At 43.8% G+C, this 21,376-nt stretch overlaps 4 protein-coding genes across 7 annotated transcripts in view; 1 reads left to right on the forward strand and 3 right to left on the reverse strand.

Annotated features, from left to right (window-relative positions):
* katnal2 (katanin p60 subunit A-like 2) overlaps positions 1-21,376 on the forward strand; it is a 157,788-nt gene that overhangs the window by 17,813 nt on the left and 118,599 nt on the right. For 3 of the 4 annotated variants that reach the window (XM_063209855.1, XM_063209858.1, XM_063209857.1), the window contains exon 16: positions 594-989. In XM_063209855.1, coding sequence (XP_063065925.1) covers positions 594-733 — 140 coding nt within the window. In that variant the 3' untranslated portion in view covers positions 734-989. Of the gene's footprint in view, positions 1-593; positions 990-21,376 lie in introns of those variants that run through there. The other variant, XM_063209856.1, reaches the window with a different exon arrangement.
* On the reverse strand, positions 629-6,938 carry hdhd2 (haloacid dehalogenase-like hydrolase domain containing 2). The gene is made up of 8 exons (XM_063209860.1): positions 6,845-6,938; positions 6,010-6,119; positions 4,713-4,921; positions 4,029-4,113; positions 3,344-3,560; positions 2,303-2,366; positions 1,836-1,981; positions 629-725 (listed from the first exon to the last, which is right to left on the reverse strand). Exons 2-7 carry the CDS (start codon positions 6,108-6,110, stop codon positions 1,872-1,874), a joined length of 786 nt encoding a protein of 261 aa, XP_063065930.1. The 5' UTR covers positions 6,111-6,119; positions 6,845-6,938; the 3' UTR covers positions 629-725; positions 1,836-1,871.
* On the reverse strand, positions 8,094-10,096 carry ier3ip1 (immediate early response 3 interacting protein 1). Its single transcript, XM_063209861.1, has 3 exons — positions 9,957-10,096; positions 9,427-9,528; positions 8,094-9,291 (listed from the first exon to the last, which is right to left on the reverse strand). Exons 1-3 carry the CDS (start codon positions 10,045-10,047, stop codon positions 9,236-9,238), a joined length of 249 nt encoding a protein of 82 aa, XP_063065931.1. The 5' UTR covers positions 10,048-10,096; the 3' UTR covers positions 8,094-9,235.
* Positions 10,956-20,330, reverse strand: skor2 (SKI family transcriptional corepressor 2). Its single transcript, XM_063211178.1, has 8 exons — positions 18,333-20,330; positions 17,435-17,498; positions 16,870-16,947; positions 14,981-15,046; positions 14,273-14,371; positions 13,882-13,949; positions 12,180-12,242; positions 10,956-11,230 (listed from the first exon to the last, which is right to left on the reverse strand). Exons 1-7 carry the CDS (start codon positions 20,319-20,321, stop codon positions 12,183-12,185), a joined length of 2,424 nt encoding a protein of 807 aa, XP_063067248.1. The 5' UTR covers positions 20,322-20,330; the 3' UTR covers positions 10,956-11,230; positions 12,180-12,182.

Consider the following 21,376-nt stretch of genomic DNA (forward strand, 5'->3'; position numbering starts at 1 on the left):
CTAACCAGAATGCATAGAAATGGCCAAGTGACTGCACAGCAATGCGCTATCACGAGTCACGACCAAGGTTAATGTCCAGGTGTTGATAATGCGGTCATAAACACAAGTAATCCAGAAAACAAAGTTGACAAATCACAGCACACTGGACTTACGATTTGCTTTTTGCTCACTAAAAGTTTAAAGGTGCATTGTGCAGGAAATGGTCAAAAAAGGTACTGCAACTATGCTGCTCATTGAAACTGGGTTGCCTATTGCCAAATTTGATCTTTTCATGAAAGTTTACTAAGTAGTAAACTAATATTTTCTAGTATGGCCCAAGTACAGTCATTTTTGCAGCTAAAAATGTTTCTGGACATTCAAAATGGCGGACCATGGAGAAGATCCCTCTTTTCATGTATGAAAAATGCAATTTTCCCAGTCATAATGAATACTTAGAATTTGATGGTGGTGGTAAGTATTCATGAAAAAGGTAACATTAGTGACTGGGTAGCATAAATTCTGGAAACTAAACTAAAAATCTTAAAATCTTACACAGTGCACCTTTTAAGAAAAGTTTAATGAGATTAACCAGTGGTGTTGACCTATGGCCACAGGTGATTCCAGGATGCCAACCATCCATCTGGAAACGGTGACCACGGCAGACTTCCTGGAAGTCATCACTCACACCAAACCCTCAGCCAGGAACCTGAAGGAGAAGTATGCAGCCTGGGAGAGGGAGTACGAGTCTGTATGATGCAGAACCCACACACACACGTGCGTACACACACACTACCTTAAGACCAAGTATTTCACTGTAGATCAGTGTAGACACAAACACACACCCTTTTCAAGACTGTTATTGACATTTATAGTCTCTCAAACGATTTAAAGACTGTCACAGTGTTATTTATTGCGGAGCTAATTTCCTTTTACCGCTTGCAAAAAAAATATAACAAGCTAATGAAAAACATTATGACCACAAATAATAAATAAACTTTTATATTTGTCAATGCACTGTCAATATTGTTTAATCAGTTGAAAACACATTTTCATGCACTTAAACGCCTACATAATGGTATACATACTGTATCTTTGAAGATGGCTAGAATGGCAACTTCAATATTCACATGATTTAAAGTCTGTTTTCCAGAGTAATTACATTACACATAAACAAATGAAATAATTTTAAATGTCAGACTTCCATAGCGCAAGTGCCAAATCTACCAATAAATGGTGACCAAACTAATCAATCCACCTGCACAGTGATTATGATTATGTGGATACTAGATATGGACATAATCACTGTATTTCTACCTGTGCACTGCAGTACAGATGTTTTTGCTGCATTGTTATAATTTAGTCATCAAACGGAGAGCACTGATGACACTTTTATGTACACAGAAAAAACTGTTAAACTCTGATTCATTGACCATTTTTTCCCTCCTGATTACCATCCTATGGGTCATCTCCAATGTACCTGCCAGCTTAAAGCTGCAAAAAAAGTTGAACAGAGAGCCAAGAACCAGGCACAGATGGCGCAGGGTAAATACATGTTGTTTAGGTGTCTTATTCAAACTACAGATTTCTTCAATCTGCAATCTTTACCGTCCTTGTGTTTGAACTGAGTTTAGCGCACAACAAATTGGCCAAGTCAGACGTCTCAGTCTTTTCGGAGTGAGAAGTCTACACACTTAAAATCCTTTTTTTGTATTTTTATTACTTCATGGCTGGATTACGTTTCGACTTCAACAGTCTTCCGAAACGTAATCCAGCCATGAAATAATAAAAAAAACAAAAAAGGATTTTAAGTGTGCGGACTTCTCACTCCAAAAACTACTTCAGCCTTTGTCCTGCACCTGGGATGTGCACAATCTCCTCCTTCAACAGAAGTGTCAGTCAGCCTTGAGGGTTTGAAGAATGTGCTCCACTGCCTGAGGGAAACTCTCACAGGTCAGGTATGGCGCTGGGCTGATCTTACCCTCATCTCCAGCTCTGTATTTGCCTGAGGATAGATATAATGAATGTAAATACCAACTAATATTGACTAAGAGAAGATCGGAATACTTATGTAATGTGTTTGTGTTGATAAGACCAATTGCATAATTATTATCAGTACAAATAATGTTTGAATGAAATGGTAAGTAATACGGTAAAAATTATGAGTTTGAGTGTTTGAGTTAAATATATCACTGACAGTCGTTTTAGATTTGCGCTGCTGCATTTACAGCTAAGAACTGCACGATACAACTGGGTCTCTTTTTTTTTTCAAAGTACATCATAGTCTGTTGTGTGTACACACAAATATGAAGACAGTCTGTCTCACCCGTTTGCACAAGTATCCCACGCATCCCGGTGTTCTGAGCACCTCCCACATCATCCCTTGCATCCTGTGATCACATACGTAACAACATGGTTTGACACACGTGCAAACACAGTCAACAGGAATAAATGAAGAATGTAAATCCAGCCTGTTGTGTGGTGGCCTGGAAGACAGGGCACATTATGTTATTGCTCAACTTCGACACATTTGACCAAGTCAAGTCCAAGTCATACCAAAGCCAAATCAAGTCCAAGTCTCATTTTTTACGAAGTCCTTAACAAGTCACCATGTATTCTATGCACAATGTTGACAACAAATGTTGGTCATAAATTCATTACCTCTTCACACCGCTAGGCATTGCCCCCTTTGCCAGTCGTATTCACCAGTAGTAGGCCACCTGGTACTGTACTGGTTAAGGCCAAATCATTTCAATTTAATTTTTTTCATGGAACATTTTCACATAGAAATGCAGAAAATGAAATATATTTTGACTTGACATGCCATAAAACTGCCAAGTCAAGCCTTGAGTCAATAGCGTACAGGTCTGAGTTCAGTCAAAAGTCCTTCCTTATATTGCCAAGTCAAGTCTCAAGTCATCAATTTGTGACTCAAGTCTGACTCAAGTCCAAGTCACAAGTCCACATCTCAGGCCATCACAACCCGTGTTCGATTCCGGACCGGGTCCTATGCCAACCCTTCCCCACATCTCTTTCTCCCATTTGTTTCCTGTCACTGCTTCACTGTCCTATCGTATAATAAAGTTATAAAAGACTTATAAACATGGGGGCTAAGCCCCCCACATTTGGGCTTACATTGCCCACGGGGACCCCGGTTCGAATCCATTTCCCAACCCTGCCCCATCTCTCTCTCCCAGTCATTTCCGGTCTACTCTCACACTGCCCTATAATAATAATAAAGGCTAAAAAGCCCCAAACACTTAAAAAAAGACTTATAAATATAAATAAATAGAGATATAGATAGAATAGAGAAAAGAAATATAAATAAATAAATAAATATTGTAGTGCCATCACACTTATCACTCACGTCTCCGATCATGATGGCCTCCTCTGGTGTGCAGCCCAGGTCCCTGAGCGCCTCCAGGAAGAAGGTCCTCTCCGGCTTGCCCACCACGGTGGCCTTGGTGTCGGTGGCGTACTCCAGACCCGTGACAAACGGGCCCGGCCCCAGAGCCAGCCCGTCCTTACGCTTGTAGTACCGCGCTTTGTGGATGGCAATGAGGGGGGCGCCATCCAGGATGAGTCTTGTGAGGTGAGAACACACATTACATTTACATTACAACATTTAATGGAATATCACAACTGTAAGGAAAGGTAAAATGTCTCATCTATTGGGATGAAATGGTTGAGACTTGGCACTTTCATGTACCATTTGTATTAGTAAGTGTGGACATTCTAACACTGCAGCATTTTCAGTGTGATTCAATGCCTTATGTACAGTGTACTAATCATGCACCGTTTGCCTGCATAGTTTTCCAGGTGCTTGGTATGTTCCACAGCAAAGATGTTTTTTTTGTTTATCAACACAGTGTTGTGAGGAGGGGCAAAACACTGGCAGCCAACCACGTGAGCTAATTGTTTTACAGACAGCGGTTTCCAACATTCAGAGGTTGAGTTCTGCGCAGCTAGTTTCGCACAGTCAGGAGAAAACAAAAATGTATAACCCATATATAGTAAATGCATGACACACACACACACTGTAGGAAGTTTACCGAAAAGCATTGTTGAGCATCTGATAATTAAAGTGCTCAGGTGCCAGTCCGATCACCACAGCATTGGGATCTGATGTCTCGATACCTGCAGACACACAAGATGATTCAAATTCTGAACTCTGAACTTTAAACTCAGAACAAAGGTCTAAACAGTCCAGTTGCTTCCAACTTAAACCCCTTTGGATAACATGACCGCCCTCGGAGGACCTTTACTGCCCTAAGAGGAATTAGATGTGACCCTTTGAATGAAAAAGGTTCCCCATCCCTGAACAGCTAGCTATAATCATCCAATGGACCTTCAGATTTGTCCACACATAGTGACAATGTGATGATTCCGGGTGTGGAGATCCACAAGGCATACAGGCAGCAGGGCAGCTGACAGCTTTCACCAGGCCCAGGACAAAATCATCAGAAAGGGCCCACGGTCAATATAATAGGGTCCCAATTCTGCCAACCCCCATCCTTTCCCTGGGACCAGGACAACTGACCCGTTTGTCCCCTTCTATAGATTTACAAATATTCGCGATGTGAAGAGGGGCAAGATGCTAAGCAGCCAACCATGTGGGCGCATTTTTTGAGTGACAGCAGTTTCCAACAATCAGAGGTTGAACAGTGCACAGCCAAGGATCGTTTACAAACGGGAAACCCATGTATCGACAGGCCGACATGTAGGAATCCACTGACCTGAGAAGTCCTCCAAGGCACTGTCCTCTACCAGCAGCAGGGGGCGCACTTTCCTCTGCTCCAGCAGGTTGCGAGCTGCTGTCAGTGAGGTGAAAATCTCCTGCTCCTTGATGTCGAAGTTTAACTTGTGGAGGCGTTCCAGCAAGTTCCGCTTGCATTCCTTAGTGGTGTTTGTGACAAACTTCACCGCAACTGGGGCACTCCTCAACCTGATAGGAAAACAAATTTATTCAGGCCACTGTGAACCACAATGCAATCAGGATTATTCTTCACATTTCCATGCTTTTCATTAAATGAATACATTTTCACTCGAAGTCGAAGTGTACAACATCTTTCCCAGACACTGGAAACTTGCGCACAAGATTTGGACACATATCCTCTGCCCAGAGTCATTTCAGCTGTCCTGTCTAGAGTAATGTTAGCCTGGCCGAAAAGCTGACTGTTGACTCCGTCAATCAGTCTGGCAAAAGCCAAGAGGAATCCGTCTCCGTGGATGGTGGGAGATGGTCTGATTGCACTCTGCCATTTGCATTCATTGGAGATCCGAATTCAAATTAAAACCCACATTGTGCTTTATTAGCATGACTGTTACGATATACCGTTGCAAAAGCATAAATAACAAAACAAAAGTGTGAATAGTGTTACCTTAACCAATCAGTAACAGACTTCACGGGTGAGGTCTGCGTCACCACTCTCTGTTTGCTGATTGGCTAAACACTGAGAGAACCGAGCTTGAGGCTTTTGCCAGACTATGTGCGGAGCCAAAATCTTTGGGTGGAGTACCGGTACATAGGATGGCGTCGCCAGGCTAGAGTAAGGTAGCAAAATTAAGACTTTTAAAAAATATTTTGGGGGCGGTTTATTTTTTTTCAGATAGGACAGCGGAGGAGAGACAAGAAGCGAGGTGGGAGAGAGAGACAGAGAAGGATCGGGAAATGAATCCGGGTCGCCAACGTAGCAGTCCAGTGCCTGGCCAAAATTCAGGCTTTTTAACAAGTAGGCTATGTCAGTCTGCTGAAGATTGGCAAATGAAGCATGCTCAGCATGTTAAGCATTACACTTGGTGTGTGTGTGTCGTGTGTGTGTGTGTGTGTGTGTGTGTGTGTGTGTGTGTGTGTGTGTGTGTGTGTGTGTGTGTGTGACCGGTCTTACCACAGCCTTGTGTGTGTGTGTGCGTGTGTGTGTCTGTGATTGGCCTTACCAAAGCCTCGTGTGTGTGTGTGTGTGTGTGTGTGTGTGTGTGTGTGTGTGTGTGTGTGTGTGTGTGTGTGTGTGTGTGTGTGTGTGTGTGACTGGCCTCGCCAGAGCCTCCTGTGCCCCAGGCACCGCCGCGTCCTCTATGTGGAGCGTGCCACTCAGGTCAATGAGAACAGCCTTCAGTGCCCGGCGAGTTGCCATAGCCAGCCGCTGTCAAAGAAAGTATGGCAAGTTTTTGGAAAGGTGACACCACTAATAATAAGCCACATGTATTAACATTGATAGAATTACCATAACTGGGTTGAAATGGAACCTAGTCTGTCTCATAGACTGCATTGAGTCTATGGTCTGCCTGCATTTCGTTTAAAGTAATTCAACAATGACATTGTGTGGACTTTGCTATTCTGATCACTGACTTATAAGGTATTTGGGACTATTGAAACCAGGCTATTAGAAATTAGAAGGACTGCAACTCCACCATTTGGTTAATCATATTTTTTGAAGTGCAATAATCAAACACATTCCAACATGGAGAGCTAGATCCTGGCAATGTGACTGCAATGCAGAGGACTTGGTTCTATCCTCAATCATTCAAACTATGAATCATGACAGTTTAGCCTACATAACATTTAAGCATTATCAAAAATCATCAACATTAATAATACACGTTATGGAGACTACGTTACCTAACGTTACTGGGGCACGCAATAAAATAAGGCAATAAATAAAATAAACAGAGCAGAAGCATCTGATCTGTCTTTCACTACAAGAAATGAGAAGAGCGCGTCCGAAGGAGACCTAAAGTAGGCTAACTTGCCTGTAGTGTTGCTGCTAATCGCGTTTGCTAAAAGTAATCACGCAAGGAGCAGTCTTCAGAAATATCAGATGCTGAAACAAAAAAGACTGTAATTACTGCGTTTCACGTGTATTATTACCTATAGTGTAGTTGGGACAGACTGTACGGAGGAAACGCACATCGGTTGAATGAATGGCATGAAAACGTAAACAATACTGAAGGGGTCCTTCTCGGAAATCAGGGCTGTCCTTAAAAATGCCTGCGCGTAATGATCACACTCACAGATACCAGATACTCAAATCTCTAGGGGCATACTGCAAAAGAAAGGGGCTGTGATTACACAGTCAGGAAAGTAACTAATTACATTTACTCAAGTATTGTACTTGAGTAGCTTTTATGAGTTATTTGCACTTTTTGAGTAGGTTTTTAAATTAATACTTTTACTTGTAGGCCTATACTTGCATTTTGACCCAATAGGCCTAGGTAACACTGGAACCTGGCCTTAGCCTACTGAGTAAAAAAAAAAAAAAAAGACTGAGACAAAAAGCCATGAAAAGTAATATAACAATCTGCCAGAAATTAAAGATTGTGCTGGATTGCACACAGCATTTCCACTGTTTTACTTTTACTTTTACAATCTGATCAATGGATGGTGGTGCAAGATATAGAGGTTGGAGTACAATATCCAAGGAAAAGAAACATTGAATTATCCAGATGATAGCTAATTAAAAGTAACTCAAATTACATTTAAGTGAAGTACTTCTTATTCCTATTCATCTGGAGAGTGAAGGGTTTTATTTTTCCAAAGAGTATCTGAATCAATCTGAATCATGTTTTTTTTTTTTACGCATATAATTTTAAACCTGTTACCACACACACACACACACACACACTGTATTTCAAACCCTTTAACCCATTGATGCCTGATGTTGCGTTGCGCAACATTGGCCCTGGCGCCTGGAGCTGCATTACGCAACATTCAGGCTCATAAGATTTGAGAGAACTTTCTTAAAAATGTCTGTTTGTTTGAGATGACTGAACACATTCTAATGCAAAATGGGGGTCTTAGCATTTAAATGCAACTAATGGCATATTTTTATGTACTTCAGAGGCTGAGATATTTCGTTTTTTATAGGCTGAGGGCAACCTTTCTTAAAAAGGGCTGAGGCATTCAGCACCCTTTTTTGCAGGTGTGTTAGGCGTCAATGGGTTAAAAGTACTCAATTTTGTTTGTATTTACCTTCAGCGCTTTCCCAGAGCCATCTCATGTTTGTCACAAATTTGTTGAGCAAAATGCTTACCATAGAAAGAAATCATGACAATTTTCCCTCTAAATACCACCATGATAAGACCATCAACCCTTATAACACAATTGTTGAGCCAAACAGTTAAAATGTTTAATTCCGTTTATTAAAACATTAATGAGAGACATGATCGATTGCATTTTTAAGAAGATGAAACTTCATTATAAATGCTTGCACACAACATTCAGTCATTGCAATGAGTGCCAGACAGAGGGAGTATACCCCTTACAATAACAGCACTTGATGGGTCGGTCAAATGTCATACCAACAAGCCAAGCTACTGCAGTCCATTATCTATGCAAGTTGTTATCCTCTTGTTACGAATAATGTCTTAAATAGTACAGCTGATATATTTTGGTTATGTGACATAGACCAGAGGTGCATTACAATATGCAGACTCCCGTCCTCCACTTGTGCTTGTGGCCTAGCCACAACAATTTTTGAGGGACTACTCTTCATTCACCATCTAGTTTGCAAATGAGAAAATGACTTTACAACTGAGCTTTTGCAAAATATTGAAATACAATGCTGTTGTCAGTGATGTCATCACAACATATTACTTCCTGGTACGAGGCCACAAGCACAAGTGGAGGACACAATTTGCATATTGGAATGCACCCTAGGTCCTTAGAAGACAACAGGGATGCATGGTGACAGATGGGGGAGAAAAGGAGTGCCGACCACAGTGCATTTACAGAAGTATCTCCCGTACGGCACCTTAACCAATGGAGCTGAGCCCCCCATGGATCTGCTGGGCTCTATTACTTTCAGGCAGGCTGGCAGAAGTTGTACCCAGTCAGCAGAAAAATAAATCCAGTTGGAAAATGTATGTGGTGGGCTGGTGGCGTAGATGTCAGGTGGCAAATGAATTACTTTATTTTAAACCGAAAGAACTGTGCTCAAGGCAATGTCCCAGGACAGACAAGATGGGGTTTTTTTTTTGCTTGTCTTTTTTTTATTGTCATTTTTGCTGGCTCTGTCCTCCAGCTTTTCAGAGAAAACCTAGCTCTTGGCTCTCTGTGTAGAAAAGTGAGCGTGGATATACAAAAAAAAGACAATTCATCATTCACTGTTGTTGAAGCACAAAAATGAGGTGCAAAGTAAGACTCAAATGGAGATGCTAAAAAAATCCCTACAGGTCGAGGAGTGGAGATATCCATCTTGACGTGAAATGGTCCTTGTGTTGTTTGTTTCCCGTTATTCATTTTGGCTGTCGGGGCGGTTCCTCATCCAAAAAGCAGAAGTAGTACAATGCACACCGCGTTCACTATTATTAACGGCACTGCAATGAAAACAAGGGGCAGAAAGAGGGGGTGGTTGGGAGATAGAAAAAGAGAGATCCGGTGTAAGCAACATCACCAAGTAGAAACTGCTATAGTTGATGCTCGATTAATGCATGCAATGGTTACACTGTTACCTCTCATCACTGTTCTGACGGAACGTATGAGGTTCAGGGCTTGTGCTTTAATCCCTGGTTCATCGCCGAATCCACCGATGCCTTGATCTGCTCCCCAACCAACTGTCAGTGATTCATAACAATAGTTAAACAAAACATGATTTCGGTGATATAAATGACCGATAACAAGAGCAGGGGCTGCAATGTTTATTTTCATGGACATCTCTGTATGTAGTCTACATTTTAGAAGGGGTGTTCCCATTCATCAAGTGCTGAGACAGAATGCTGTCAAAGCTACAGAAGATGTATACGCATCCAAATAACAGGGAGTATGAAAATACAGGTTTCACACAGAAAAATAATAACATGTTTGCATATAGGAACACACAAGCATCTGCAAGGTTTTCCAGTAGAATTCTAATGGTAGGCTGAGTTGACTAGCATAACCAGCTAGGCTAGGAAGAGGTTTCAGCTCACTTGCTAACAAAACAGATCGGACCCAACTCGTAATAAACATATCGGCATGTAATCTGAAACGTGCGAATACTTACTTTTGCTCAAGAACCGTTCTTCGTGCAAAACGGCTATCGCATTGGTGCATAAAATTGCTGTTTGTATCAGAGAGTACAGAGTGAACGCCATGCTGGCACTATTTCTATTCTGACGTGGTGATGTAATTTGATAAGGAAGGAACAGAAGGCACCCAACGTCCTACGTCACACATTCCTCATCCAATCCAAAGAGAGAACGGTCAGTCTTTCCCAAAAATGTTGATTCTCCAACAAAGGCATCATACATGGGCACTCCTTGTTTAATCTTATTTCTGATTTTTTGATGGTAGAACAGTTCTGCATGACACTGTATGTTATTCTCCTCTTTAATACTCTTTAATACACAGGCATTGTCACAAGCAAAGCTATCATCTTTGGAGGAAAGTCAATTGAGTGAGTCAACTTGAATATATGGACACGCCACAGACTCAATGTTGTATAGACTTTAATTATCCACATAAATAGTAGAGAAACTACAAGAACATATTTAAATACATTTTGCATCAACAGCTCATAATAACATTCTTAATTTAATATTTACTGTATGTCAACATGTGAAATAAATAAGCAAACTGAAAAGGAGAGTTCATTTGCTGTTATGTTCACTGATGATGACGGTGGGTTCACATACCCCATTATTTTTCTCCTTCATTTTCCAGAAAGGTGCCACGGCTCCATCAAGAATTATACATCATAAATACAAAGATGTGCTGAGCCACACGAACCGTGTAAAAAGGAATCCATAATGTGTGGGTCAGGGCAACACCAGAAATGAGTTTCATAGTTCATGTGTTCATTTGCCAGTGCCTCTTAGAATTTTTTTAGGACTAATATACACATCTAATCACATGCGCACACACACACACACACACAAGTGCGCGCACACACACACACATACACACACACACACACACACACGAGTGCGCACACGAGCGTGCACACACACACACACACACACACAGGTGCATACAGACACATACAGACTATCTCTCTCTCTCTCTCTCTCTTTCTTCCATTCCGAAGGTAGGTTTCCTTGAGGGAGGTTTTTTAGATGCTCCGCGTTGATAACAGCTGATTTCCCTCTTTGCCACTTCAGCCATTCAAAGACAGTTCAAGGGAAAGACGGGGTCATGAGGTCACTTCTGTTGCATTTTGGGAGTTCAGTTCGGTGCCGCTCACAGATAGCCACAGGCCTTCTGTAAACCCTTCTCAGCTCCAGGAATATTCAGAGGAACGAGGTGCTTGGCATCACATGACATGGTGTCCCAAATGATCTGCATAAAAGACAAAACAATGTTTAAAACTCCAGAACATTTACGCAAACCCAAACACACATTAACTAACACAGACTCTGTGTCTCCTTGGCTTTCTCTTTGTCTCTTTCTCTCCCCTTTCCTCTGTCCTTCTCTCTCTCTCACACACACACTCTCTCTCTCTCTCTCGCTCTCTCTCTCTCACACACACACACACACTTATAAAACTACATCTTTTCATATTTTTGGACTGTCTGGAGGACATGAAAGCCTTGATGGCCTTGAATTAGAAAGAAAATCAATGACAATAAAACTACAGTAAGGTCATCATATTGCTTAATGCAGTCATAATACTGTGCACTTAGACGTAACCTCAGCTGGTTTCATTGAGTCTCGTACGAAAAACGTTGGCATCTGTAGCAATGTATTTTTAAACAGACAAGCAAAATGTACTCAATGATGATGAGGAGCTATTTTCCGCCAACTTTTCTTTGAAGTCCTTTTCTGTATATTAACGCTGTTAATATAGCATAATCTCTCATTCATGATTACTGTAAATTTTGCATAGATTGAATTTTAAAACGCTTATTTCATTATATTCTTTTAAATATAAATTGGCAGTGGCTCCACTTTATGTTATTTATATAGGCTACGTTTTTGCATGGCACTTCAGGTTCAGGTCCTGTTGGTGCATGTACTATATTAATTGATGGTTGGGATGTGCTATTAATAACCTTGCCTTGATGGCAACTAATTAGGACATTATTTTAACCACCCCAAAAGGACCTAGTAGGGACACTATAAGAAACGGCACACACTTTTAAACGCGTAATTGTGTTTAATATATACTGTAGTGTGACTGTAGTATAATTACAGCATGATATGACTGCACTGACTATGTGCGCCACAAAATGCACTGTGTGTGCGGTGCGCTTGCATACAGTAATTATTCGGCCTTTGGGACACTTACCGTTTAGCTCTTGCTGAGGTGCTGGCCGACCTTCTCTTTTCTGAGGATGTTTGCATAGGGAATCTAGGATGGAAACAGCAAGACAGGAGCCATTAGAGTTTAGTCATGCAATGAAAGCGCAGAAATAATTGAATTCGCAATCGCCCCATACTGTAGGTAACTGCATATTGGCGGATACGGTACCTATTGTATTGCTTATTGGCAATTATAATTAAGAAAATAATCATTGTAACAGAGTGTGATATTTGCTCAGTAAGGGGCTCATGGAAAATGACAATCTCTAGCTATCTGAAATATGGATTTTTTTATTATTATTATTTTTTTACTACACTCAACTCCTCATGTTTTTTTTTTATTGTTGTGACGCTCAGGGTCTGAAACTTGACACTCTGTCGCGTGTGTGCTGCTCCGACTGAGACAACCATCTGTCATGCCGAGCTTTCACAATCGTACAGCACACATGTAATTTTCCCTCCCAACGTGACTAATTGTGTTGAAATGGCCGTGTAAACAAACTCGGTCTGTCACCACGTCCCTGCTGTCTGTGTGCAGATGCGGGAGTGATTGATATTTGGGGATCTGAATATCTGTATGTGCTGTTGCCAACACAAAGCATTATTAAAAAAACGACACAGCCCTCAGGCTGAAGTCTGCCTGCCTGTGTGTGTGTGTGTGTGTGTGTGTGTGTGTGTGTGTGTGTGTGTGTGTGTGTGTGTGTGTGTGTGTGTGTGTGTGTGTGTGTGTGTGTGTGTGTGTGTGTGTGTTATATATTGGCAAGTTTTCTCTTCAGCTTTAATTACTATTCCATGCTCATGCTTTACTGCAATGAGTCATTCAGGACACACACACCCTAAACCTTGGTCAATAAATTGGCATCACAATGCAACACGTTTTTAAGCAGATTTCCACTGCAAAGTACAAATCGTCACTCTTAGTTACGAGGTGAAGTATCTGAAATGAAGTGTGGGATACCTGTACATTTACCGGTAATCTGTTAAGAGATGACCCGTGTGAAATTGCTGTTACCAGAATGTCAATGACCAAGTCATAGTGTGTTACTAAAAATTGTGTGTGTGTGTGTGTGTGTGTGTGTGTGTGTGTGTGTGTGTGTGTGTGTGTGTGTGTGTGTGTGTGTGTGTGTGTGTGTGTGTGTGTGTGTGTGTGTGTGTGTGTGTGTAGTCGTAGTAGAGCACTATGGCATTGAAATCTTTTCAAAGACTATGACAGTGTTGCACTGGTATCATGGGGCTCCAACCCGAGTAAAAACTTCCGCAGAGAATCATTGAAGACTTTCTCTCCTTTTATACCAGGGTCCTTTTTGAGGGTGCTGGCCATAATAAAATGCTTCAAATCAACAGAAAGGGGTGCACCCTGCATCAAACTGTTTTTATTTTTTTGTGCACAGACATGTTTCGGCGTGTGCCTTGCCTTCCTCAGTGGGCAACCTCAGTTGAGGAAGGCATACGCCGAAACATGCCTGTGCGCAAAAAAAAACAGTTTGATGCAAGGTGCGCCCCTTTCTGTTTCCTTTCTGTTTCTTTTGAGACTTTCTCTCCTTTGCACGCGTAAAGTAAGTGGCAATGCGCCGTATGATCGCGCGTAGCCTATTTCCGCAATGTTAACAGCCTTTAGCTGTGGGTATATGCAGATCTGAGTGATGCTGTGCTGTGTGTTGTTCATGGGCCTGTTCGTGTCTTCTCACCATCTGTAGCTGTTGTACCATCTCCTCCCGGTACGCCAGCTCTCTCTTCATGTGGTCCTGGAAATTATCTGCATGGAAAGAGAAAACAACATACAACAACCATCAGCAAAAAAAAAACAAGCATATATCCACCACATCCAAATATGTGTGTGAATGTGGTTGTTTTTAGCTCTGTGTTTTTAAGGTAAAATGCCGTACAAGACGGGTTTTTTTTTTTTTTTTTACTGTGAAGCAGATTATTGTGTCCTTTTGTGTCTCAAAAATACTGCTGCATGTGCTAAATTTAAGTGTTATAAAATATAGTGTTTTTTTATATATATGACCACGGCGGGTGTAAACCACAAATGCTTACAGTGCCATTCGTTCAGCAAAGATAGTGGGTGTTACTTACGGAAAACGGGGAACGGCGAGCTGCCTTTTAATGCATGGAATTCCTGCTCCAGTCTTCTTCGCAAGTCAATCTGCTCCAGGAGCACCTTCTGAAGCTCCTCTTGGGTGCAAACAAGCAAAAATACATACAGGTTAGAGCTCTGCTCCATTCCACCCATAAATAAATAAAAAAAATAAAACATGTGATTTAGATCACCTCCCCTGAGGTAGGTACAGACTGAAAATACACTTCACAGCACTACGAAAAAAATGAAAATGCGCGCTTGATAGTAGTAGTACAGCACTCTAGTGCAGTGTTTCCCAACCTTTTTCGTCTCATGTAACCCCTGAGCCTTTTTGTTGTGCCACGAGTACCCCCTAACTTGTGTTTCACATTGCTTTTTCTATTCCAGTGTGACTATGCTCCCATGCATTTGTTAAAATTACATTTTTCCAAGTACCCCCTTCAGTGTGCTCGCGTACCCCTAGTGGTACACGTACCCCTGGTTGGGAAACACTGCTCTAGGTAATCACACTTTTGTCCCAGTGGAATACCAGTGGCAGAGATCTTAGAAGTAGATAAGTCAACAACAAAAAACCTATTCTTATGTCTTATGGCCATAGCTTGTGCTTATTGATGTGAGCTATGACTATGCTTACGCTTACAATGTACACTTGCCAATAAAACACTGGCATAGTTGGGGGAAGGAGTGCAGTCAACATTCTTTACCTTTTTCCATGTTCTCAACATCCTTTTTCAGTGATACTGGTGAATGGGAATCTTGATTTTGTTCTCCTGAAATCATACAAAACAAAGCAGACAAGATGGAAGACATTAGTCATTGAGGGCATAGACATAGATTGAGGGCTCCTGAGCAGTGAGACGAGATTGTCTTTACACCAGTTGGCCAACAGAGGTCAGCCTAAGAAAACATTCAACGGACTCCGATGTTCAAATACAACATCAGTCTCCTTTCACTAATAAAACTTAGTTTAGTAATTCAACAGATGTGATGATTTCAAAAGTATTATTCCAGAAAATGTAAATACGCTAACCTAATATGGTAGCAATTGTTTCTGATCACTCAATAATCTATCATTTTTACTAATATAGTAATATTATACATTACGAAAGACAATATTTTAGATATAACAAATTGATATTTTTTTGTCATCAAACATTAATGCTCTACTGAATTAACATAAAAAACAATCATAGGAAAAATATTTTTAAATAATCTTTTTTTGCATATCAGAATATCATCCATATTCCATAACCTTTTTAGTTTTGTGCCGCTAAAATCTTTTCTTTTTTTTGGTTTCTGCCACACATACATTTCTTTAGTATGGAAGGAGACACTTGCAGTCTCAGTATGTCTCTATATCCACTAATATGGCCACTGCGTGCAGGGCTGTTGGAAAATCAGAGACAGTAAATGGAGTCTGGCGTCCCCAGGAGTTGTCATTACAAGGAGAAATCCGAGCCGCATTTTCTGCATCTCTTTTGATGGCGCGGCGCATCTCTATGTTTCTGATTTCTGTGCGCGCAGTTCGGCAAATCGAATGCCTTAAATGAAGCGGCCCAGCACATTTGGGTATATAATCTGCCTCCCCCCAAACACACACATGCACACACACACACACACACACACACACACTCTCTCTCTCTCTCTCTTTCCCCCACACACACACCTACACACACTCCCCACCTCCCTGCCTCTCCCCCCACCCAGCTCATTTCACGTCTTGCCTTCTTAAGCCCTCACAACGCTCCCCTCATTTGGAAGTGTAGCTTGCTCCCGCTCTCTCCTCCTCCTCTCTGTCTCATTTGACAAGCAAATTTGCAGACAGTGCCTGAGGATAACAACCTCGTTTGACAGTCAATTAACCATGAATAGTCAAAGCAAGGCAGTTTGCATTACATAAATGGAAAATTAGATTATTTTTCTCCCAAGAAACAGAACTCTCTCTCTCTCTTCTCTCTTTTCTCTCCCCTCCTTTTAAGACAGTGCCTCAGACTCTTTGGAATCAGAAGTTCTAATCACGTCCTCTGCAGCCCCTAGGAGACATTGGGGCAATCAGGCAAAAGGTGCTTTCATTTAATTTGTTTCATGTAATTTTTTTCAAATATATTATACATTATGTGAGGAGATCATTATCGGGGAAGGGAGATAATATAAATGTTGGCATAGATGTCATAAAACACTTTTTAATGTCTCCCTGACAGATAAAAGGCAATAAGCTATGATCTTTGTAATGGAAGATTTTGCCAACAAAAAGGCAATTATACCCCATTTTATATTGCTCAAATGGTGATTGTCACCTTCCCCGTGTATGAGCTGATTGTCACTGAACTGTAATGGTTCCCAGCAGAGTCTATTTTTCCCAATGACATTGTGGAGAGCGCCTCCATTTGTGCCAGAGCACATTCGAAAGAAAATATTTTTTATTTCCGCGCGCGCGTACTTATATTAATCCGAGAGTGGTGCCTGTTAGCAAAACAATTTCTCTCTTGCTGTAAATGTAGCACTTTGAGAAAGACATTAGTGTTTAAAGGGGGATTTTCGATGTGCCTGCATGTGACGCTATCCCGTCCCATCCCATCTATATGGTACATACCTGGGGTGTCTCGCCAGTACTCTTGCGCAGACGATTCAGTCTCCGACCCGAAGAAACTCGACGGTTCTTTGTTTTCATCTGGAAGAGAGGACAGGAGTATTAGGGACACTTATGGCCCATTAAACCGGCTTATCGTGTGGAATGGTGAAAATAAAGACGGGAAAAAAAAAGACAAACAACAGATAGACCCAATCCCCCATTTCTCTCTGCATTGCACCTTGGTATGAAAATGACTAAAGTATGACATGCTGCGATATACTTCATTACACCAACATGTTGGAGGTGTTAAACATAACCATAAAACAGCTCTTTTGGTGTGGCGTGTGTCTCTGTGTGTGTGTGTGTGTGTGTGCACCTGTATGTGTGTGTGTGTTTGCGTGCCTGTGTGTGCGTGCGTGTGTGTGTGTGTTTGTCAGTGTGCATGTTTATTTTTAGTTTTTACAAATTTTTTGTTCAGGCTTAAGAGAAAAGATCCACTCTTGTGACTCAAAGAAAAACAATATAAATGTGTGCATTGCAAACACTTTTCTGGGGAAAAAATCACTTTTGGGGTAATGTTCCTTACCTGAATGGCTGGTGGTGTCTTTGGCTGCGTAAGCGGGCAGACCTTCCTCATGGCTCTTGTGGCTCTAGGACCATAAAACAAGAGAAAGAGGAGGAGAGGGGGTGAGATGTGAGATGGGGAAAAGATGGAGGAGGAGGAGGAGGGGGGTAGTACTGCTTAGACTTGATTCATGTTGGCAGGGTGGGAGAAGGAGAGGGAGGGGGGGATATAGCTGCAGCCTGCATGTGTATAAAATTGTCTGGGAGAAACTGACCGGGGCAGTTAAAATCGATTGTCCTTGGGAATCAAACGACAGTAGAGAGAGTGGCGTCCATACAGGGCAGAACATACACACACACACACACACACACAGACAGACCCCCTTCACCAGGTTATCGTTGCTTAAATGGCTTTTTGAACGTCCCTCGCAAAACAGGACAATTGAGTGGCGTTAACAGACAGTAACTTTGTGTGTGTTCAACCTAGCGTGTTACAAGGATGCCAAATTGGCTCCCTCCCTCTCCTTTCCTCTCCCTCCCTCTCTCTCCCTCCATTCCTCCCTCTCTCTTTCTCTCTCCCTCCTTCCCCGTGTAACAGTCGAGAGTGACTTCTCGGGGCCCCCTGGTTAATGTAATGTCGACAGGTTAAAGATTAAAAGGACTAATAGGCAGAAGTGACACAAGGAGAGCAAACATAATGTCGCCATTAAACAAAACACGTCTGGGCTTATTAGGAGGGAGATCAGAGCGCTGTGCATATTTCATTTCTGCAGGGAGCTCAAGCTATCAATCTCGTTATGCATATAGATCAGCACTCTCTCCCCCCCCCTCCTTCTTCTCTCTCTCCCTCCCTCCCTCGCTCCCGCTCTGCGGAGGCATTTAAATAATAATTAGCTGAAGTGCCTAGAGGGAATATTTACATTTTTGTACGCCGCCATGTCCTCCAGCGAAGCGTGGATGGGGCTGGGGACCTTGAGAGAAGCGGGCGGACTGACAGCCGGCAGCCCGGGTTTGTCGTCAAGTCCTGTGGCGGCGGTGTTGGCGTTGTCTGAGCCGAGCGCGGAGGAGAAGGGTTCCGGTTCTTTACTCCTCTGTTGCTCGGACGCTGACGTGTTGCCATTGCTGCTGCTGCTGCTGCTGTCGGAGGGAGCAAGGCCGAGGCCACGCAGGTGCAAAGGCTGCTGGGACGTCGGCGGCGGCCGCAGCCCAAAGTCCTCCACCTCCTCCTCTTCGTCGTCCTGCTTGGTCTCCACGTCCACCTCTTGCTCCTCGTCGCTCTCGCCAGCACTGTCGCTCTGGTAGCTGCAGCTGGTGCCGGGAGACAGGTGGGGGCGCTCTGACGCACCGCCGCCGACGCCGCTGCCCACCACCCCGAACTCCTCCGGCAGGCTGCCGTGCAGCTTGGCGATGCTGCTGCCGTCCGCGTCCTTGACCACGGGCCTGAAGGCCGAGTGGTAGCTGGCCTTGCGCGCCTGCAGGGAGGGCGCGTCCAGGAGTTTGAGCCAGCTCTCCGACGCCGGCCGGAGGTCAGGGGTCACACCCACTACCGATGACGGACAGTCGCTCTCGAACAGCCCCGTGGAAGAACGCGGCGTGCCGCCCAGCCCTCCTACACCTCCGGCTCCGGTTCCGGCTCCGGTCTCGCCACCCGGGTCCGAGAGCTCCAGGAAGGCCTGCCTGAGCGAGGGGTTGTCGGTGAGGGAGGTGAGGGCCTGGGGCTGGGGCTGGAGGTAGGTGGGCACGGGGATGCCGCCGGCGGCGCGTGGCGGCCAGAACATGCAGAAGGGCGGGTAGAAGGCGTCCTTGCGGGCGGGCCACAGCAGGCCGGAGAGGCCGGGGTTCTTCTGCCCGTTGGTGCCCACCACCAGGTCCCCGTCGTCCTTCTTCTGCTGGCACAGGCCGAAGGCGGGGAATGGGTAGGGGCTGGGGAAGAGCGAGGTGGTGGGGAACTTCTGGAGCATGCCGAAGCCCTTGCTGGGCACGGGGATGACGGGGTAGCTGCGCGCGCTCTTGTGGGGCGACAGGCTGCTGCCGTCTAAGTCGTCGTCATCGTCGAAGACCCCTCCTCCACCGCCGACTCCGACTCCGACGCCTCCTCCTCCTCCACCTCTGGGCCTCTTCTGGCCCAGCTCCGGCGGCATCATGTGGGGCAGGACGGAGCCCGACGACGACTTCATCATGGAGCTCATGGAGCCCATGTGACCGGAGGAGGGCAGCGCCCGCTTGCGGCTGCCGCCATTGAACATGGCCTTGACGTCCTCCCAGGCGTACACCATCTCGTCCGCCGGCGTCTTGTCGGTCAGACGCAGGTGGCGCCGCCAGGAGTTGAAGTTGGCGGCGTCGGGCTGCGTGTACTTGGCGTCGGGCGTGCGGTGCGAGTGGAAGATGAACTTGTTGGGCGAGAAGTACATGTTGCAGTAGGAGCACTTGATGCACTTGGCGCGCGAGCTGTTGTAGCGCGCCGGGATGAAGTTGCCGCGGCAGCCCCAGGCGCACTCGTGCGTCACGTCGAAGGCGAAGTTGTCGGGCAGCTTGGGCGGATTGTTCTCGCCCAGGAAGGACTTGCACAGCCGCTCAGCCTCGCGCTTGGTGATCATGCCGCAGCGGCGCGAGGAGATGGGCATGGCGCCCGCCCGCCGCAGGATCTCCAGCTGCACCGGCGTGCACTGGACGCAGGTGATGCCCAGCGCCACCCGCCTGTTGTGGATCTCGTTGTAGCTGTAGTTCTTGAGCAGGGTGTTGGAGATCTGCGCCAGGCACAGGCGCTCCTGGGCGTCTATGACCAGGGAGACGATGGGCACGCCGTACAGGACCACTTGGCCCACCTGGTTGGGCTTGAGGGAAGAGTGGTTGGGCCGCGGAGGGGTGAGGGGCTCCTGGGCGGCGAACGAGCTGGGAGGGGTGGCCATGGTGATGTCTTCTGGTACAGGCCGAGGGGGGGGGTTGTCCATCCTCCGGAGTCCGCCTCCGATGGAAACTGGGTGATGTTCTGTAAACAAAACAAAAAAGAAGAAGAAGAAAAATAATGACAATGAGAATGTTTCAGAATGAAAGCAGAATGCAAGGGAAAATTACACAGAAAATAGTTTTTGTGAAAAAAGGACTGGACGAAGGTGTTAAAACAAACACTGGTTTTACTGTGCATTGGTTTGTCTGCTATGAATCATTTATGAAGGATTTTCAAATACATTTTTGAGTAAGAATCATAGTTTCACTGGCATGTAATTGAAGTAATGAAATAACGAAATAATGTGTTTCAGTTCATAACTATCGGAAAAGTTAAATAATTACATTATGGTTCATTACTTAATGGTTAGTAGGCAATATGATTGACATGCATGTAAATAACAGTCATGATTATAGAGCTGCACACACATGAACAACAAACTACAGGAACATACCAAATATTTAGCCAATAGAATGGCCTTTCCTTTCTTATTTATCTTAAAGCAATAGTTTAATCGTTTAAAGTAACACAAAATAAAAAAAAATGGGAAACAAAACAAAAAACTACAATATATCAGTGACAGTTTCCAGCTGTTTTTTTCTCTTCTTTTACAGCGGGCATATTTTAAATTGATGAATAAATCAACGTCAGTTTTGTATAAATTGATTTTAATGTGTCCATGACGAATTTGTCTCAAATGGAAGCATTAATAATTTCATAATTTATAGAGTGTATTTTCTAAAAAATGGCAGAGTGAAACAATTGCATCACGGACAAGCCATAGCTAACGAGAAAGTTATAATATGTTTTATTATAAACGGTCTACTTCTCTCACACACACACACCAGCCCACAAAGACCCGCGGACGCTTCGGTACAGTTGGGAAGAAGGGTGACCGAAAGTGAGTATGTTATAGTGGCAAGAATATTGCGATTATTAACCCCCCAAAGATGGAGGTGATTTGGCGTAAAATAGCTGCGCTGTCAGCCTCATCAACTGTCCCGGCGCAGCCCCATC

This window comes from Engraulis encrasicolus, chromosome 11 (genome assembly GCF_034702125.1).
Source record: "Engraulis encrasicolus isolate BLACKSEA-1 chromosome 11, IST_EnEncr_1.0, whole genome shotgun sequence".
Lineage (NCBI taxonomy): Eukaryota > Metazoa > Chordata > Actinopteri > Clupeiformes > Engraulidae > Engraulis > Engraulis encrasicolus.

What these genes read in the sequence shown, in the direction of transcription:
- hdhd2 (XM_063209860.1), bottom strand. Translation starts at nt 6,110, where the DNA reads ATGGCAACTCGCCGGGCACTGAAGGCTGTTCTCATTGACCTGAGTGGC. An exon ending in TGCCTTGGAGGACTTCTCAG is followed by an intron (nt 4,114 to 4,712) that starts GTCAGTGGATTC and finishes GTGTGTCTGCAG; the next exon opens with GTATCGAGACATCAGATCCC. An exon ending in ATGCTCAACAATGCTTTTCG is followed by an intron (nt 3,561 to 4,028) that starts GTAAACTTCCTA and finishes TCACCTCACAAG; the next exon opens with ACTCATCCTGGATGGCGCCC.
- skor2 (XM_063211178.1), bottom strand. Translation starts at nt 20,321, where the DNA reads ATGGCCACCCCTCCCAGCTCGTTCGCCGCCCAGGAGCCCCTCACCCCT. An exon ending in CTCGCCGTTCCCCGTTTTCC is followed by an intron (nt 13,950 to 14,272) that starts GTAAGTAACACC and finishes CTTTCCATGCAG; the next exon opens with ATAATTTCCAGGACCACATG. An exon ending in TGGTACAACAGCTACAGATG is followed by an intron (nt 12,243 to 13,881) that starts GTGAGAAGACAC and finishes TTTCCATCCTAG; the next exon opens with ATTCCCTATGCAAACATCCT.
- ier3ip1 (XM_063209861.1), bottom strand. Translation starts at nt 10,047, where the DNA reads ATGGCGTTCACTCTGTACTCTCTGATACAAACAGCAATTTTATGCACC. An exon ending in AGAACGGTTCTTGAGCAAAA is followed by an intron (nt 9,529 to 9,956) that starts GTAAGTATTCGC and finishes AATCACTGACAG; the next exon opens with TTGGTTGGGGAGCAGATCAA. An exon ending in CGTCAGAACAGTGATGAGAG is followed by an intron (nt 9,292 to 9,426) that starts GTAACAGTGTAA and finishes TTTTCATTGCAG; the next exon opens with TGCCGTTAATAATAGTGAAC.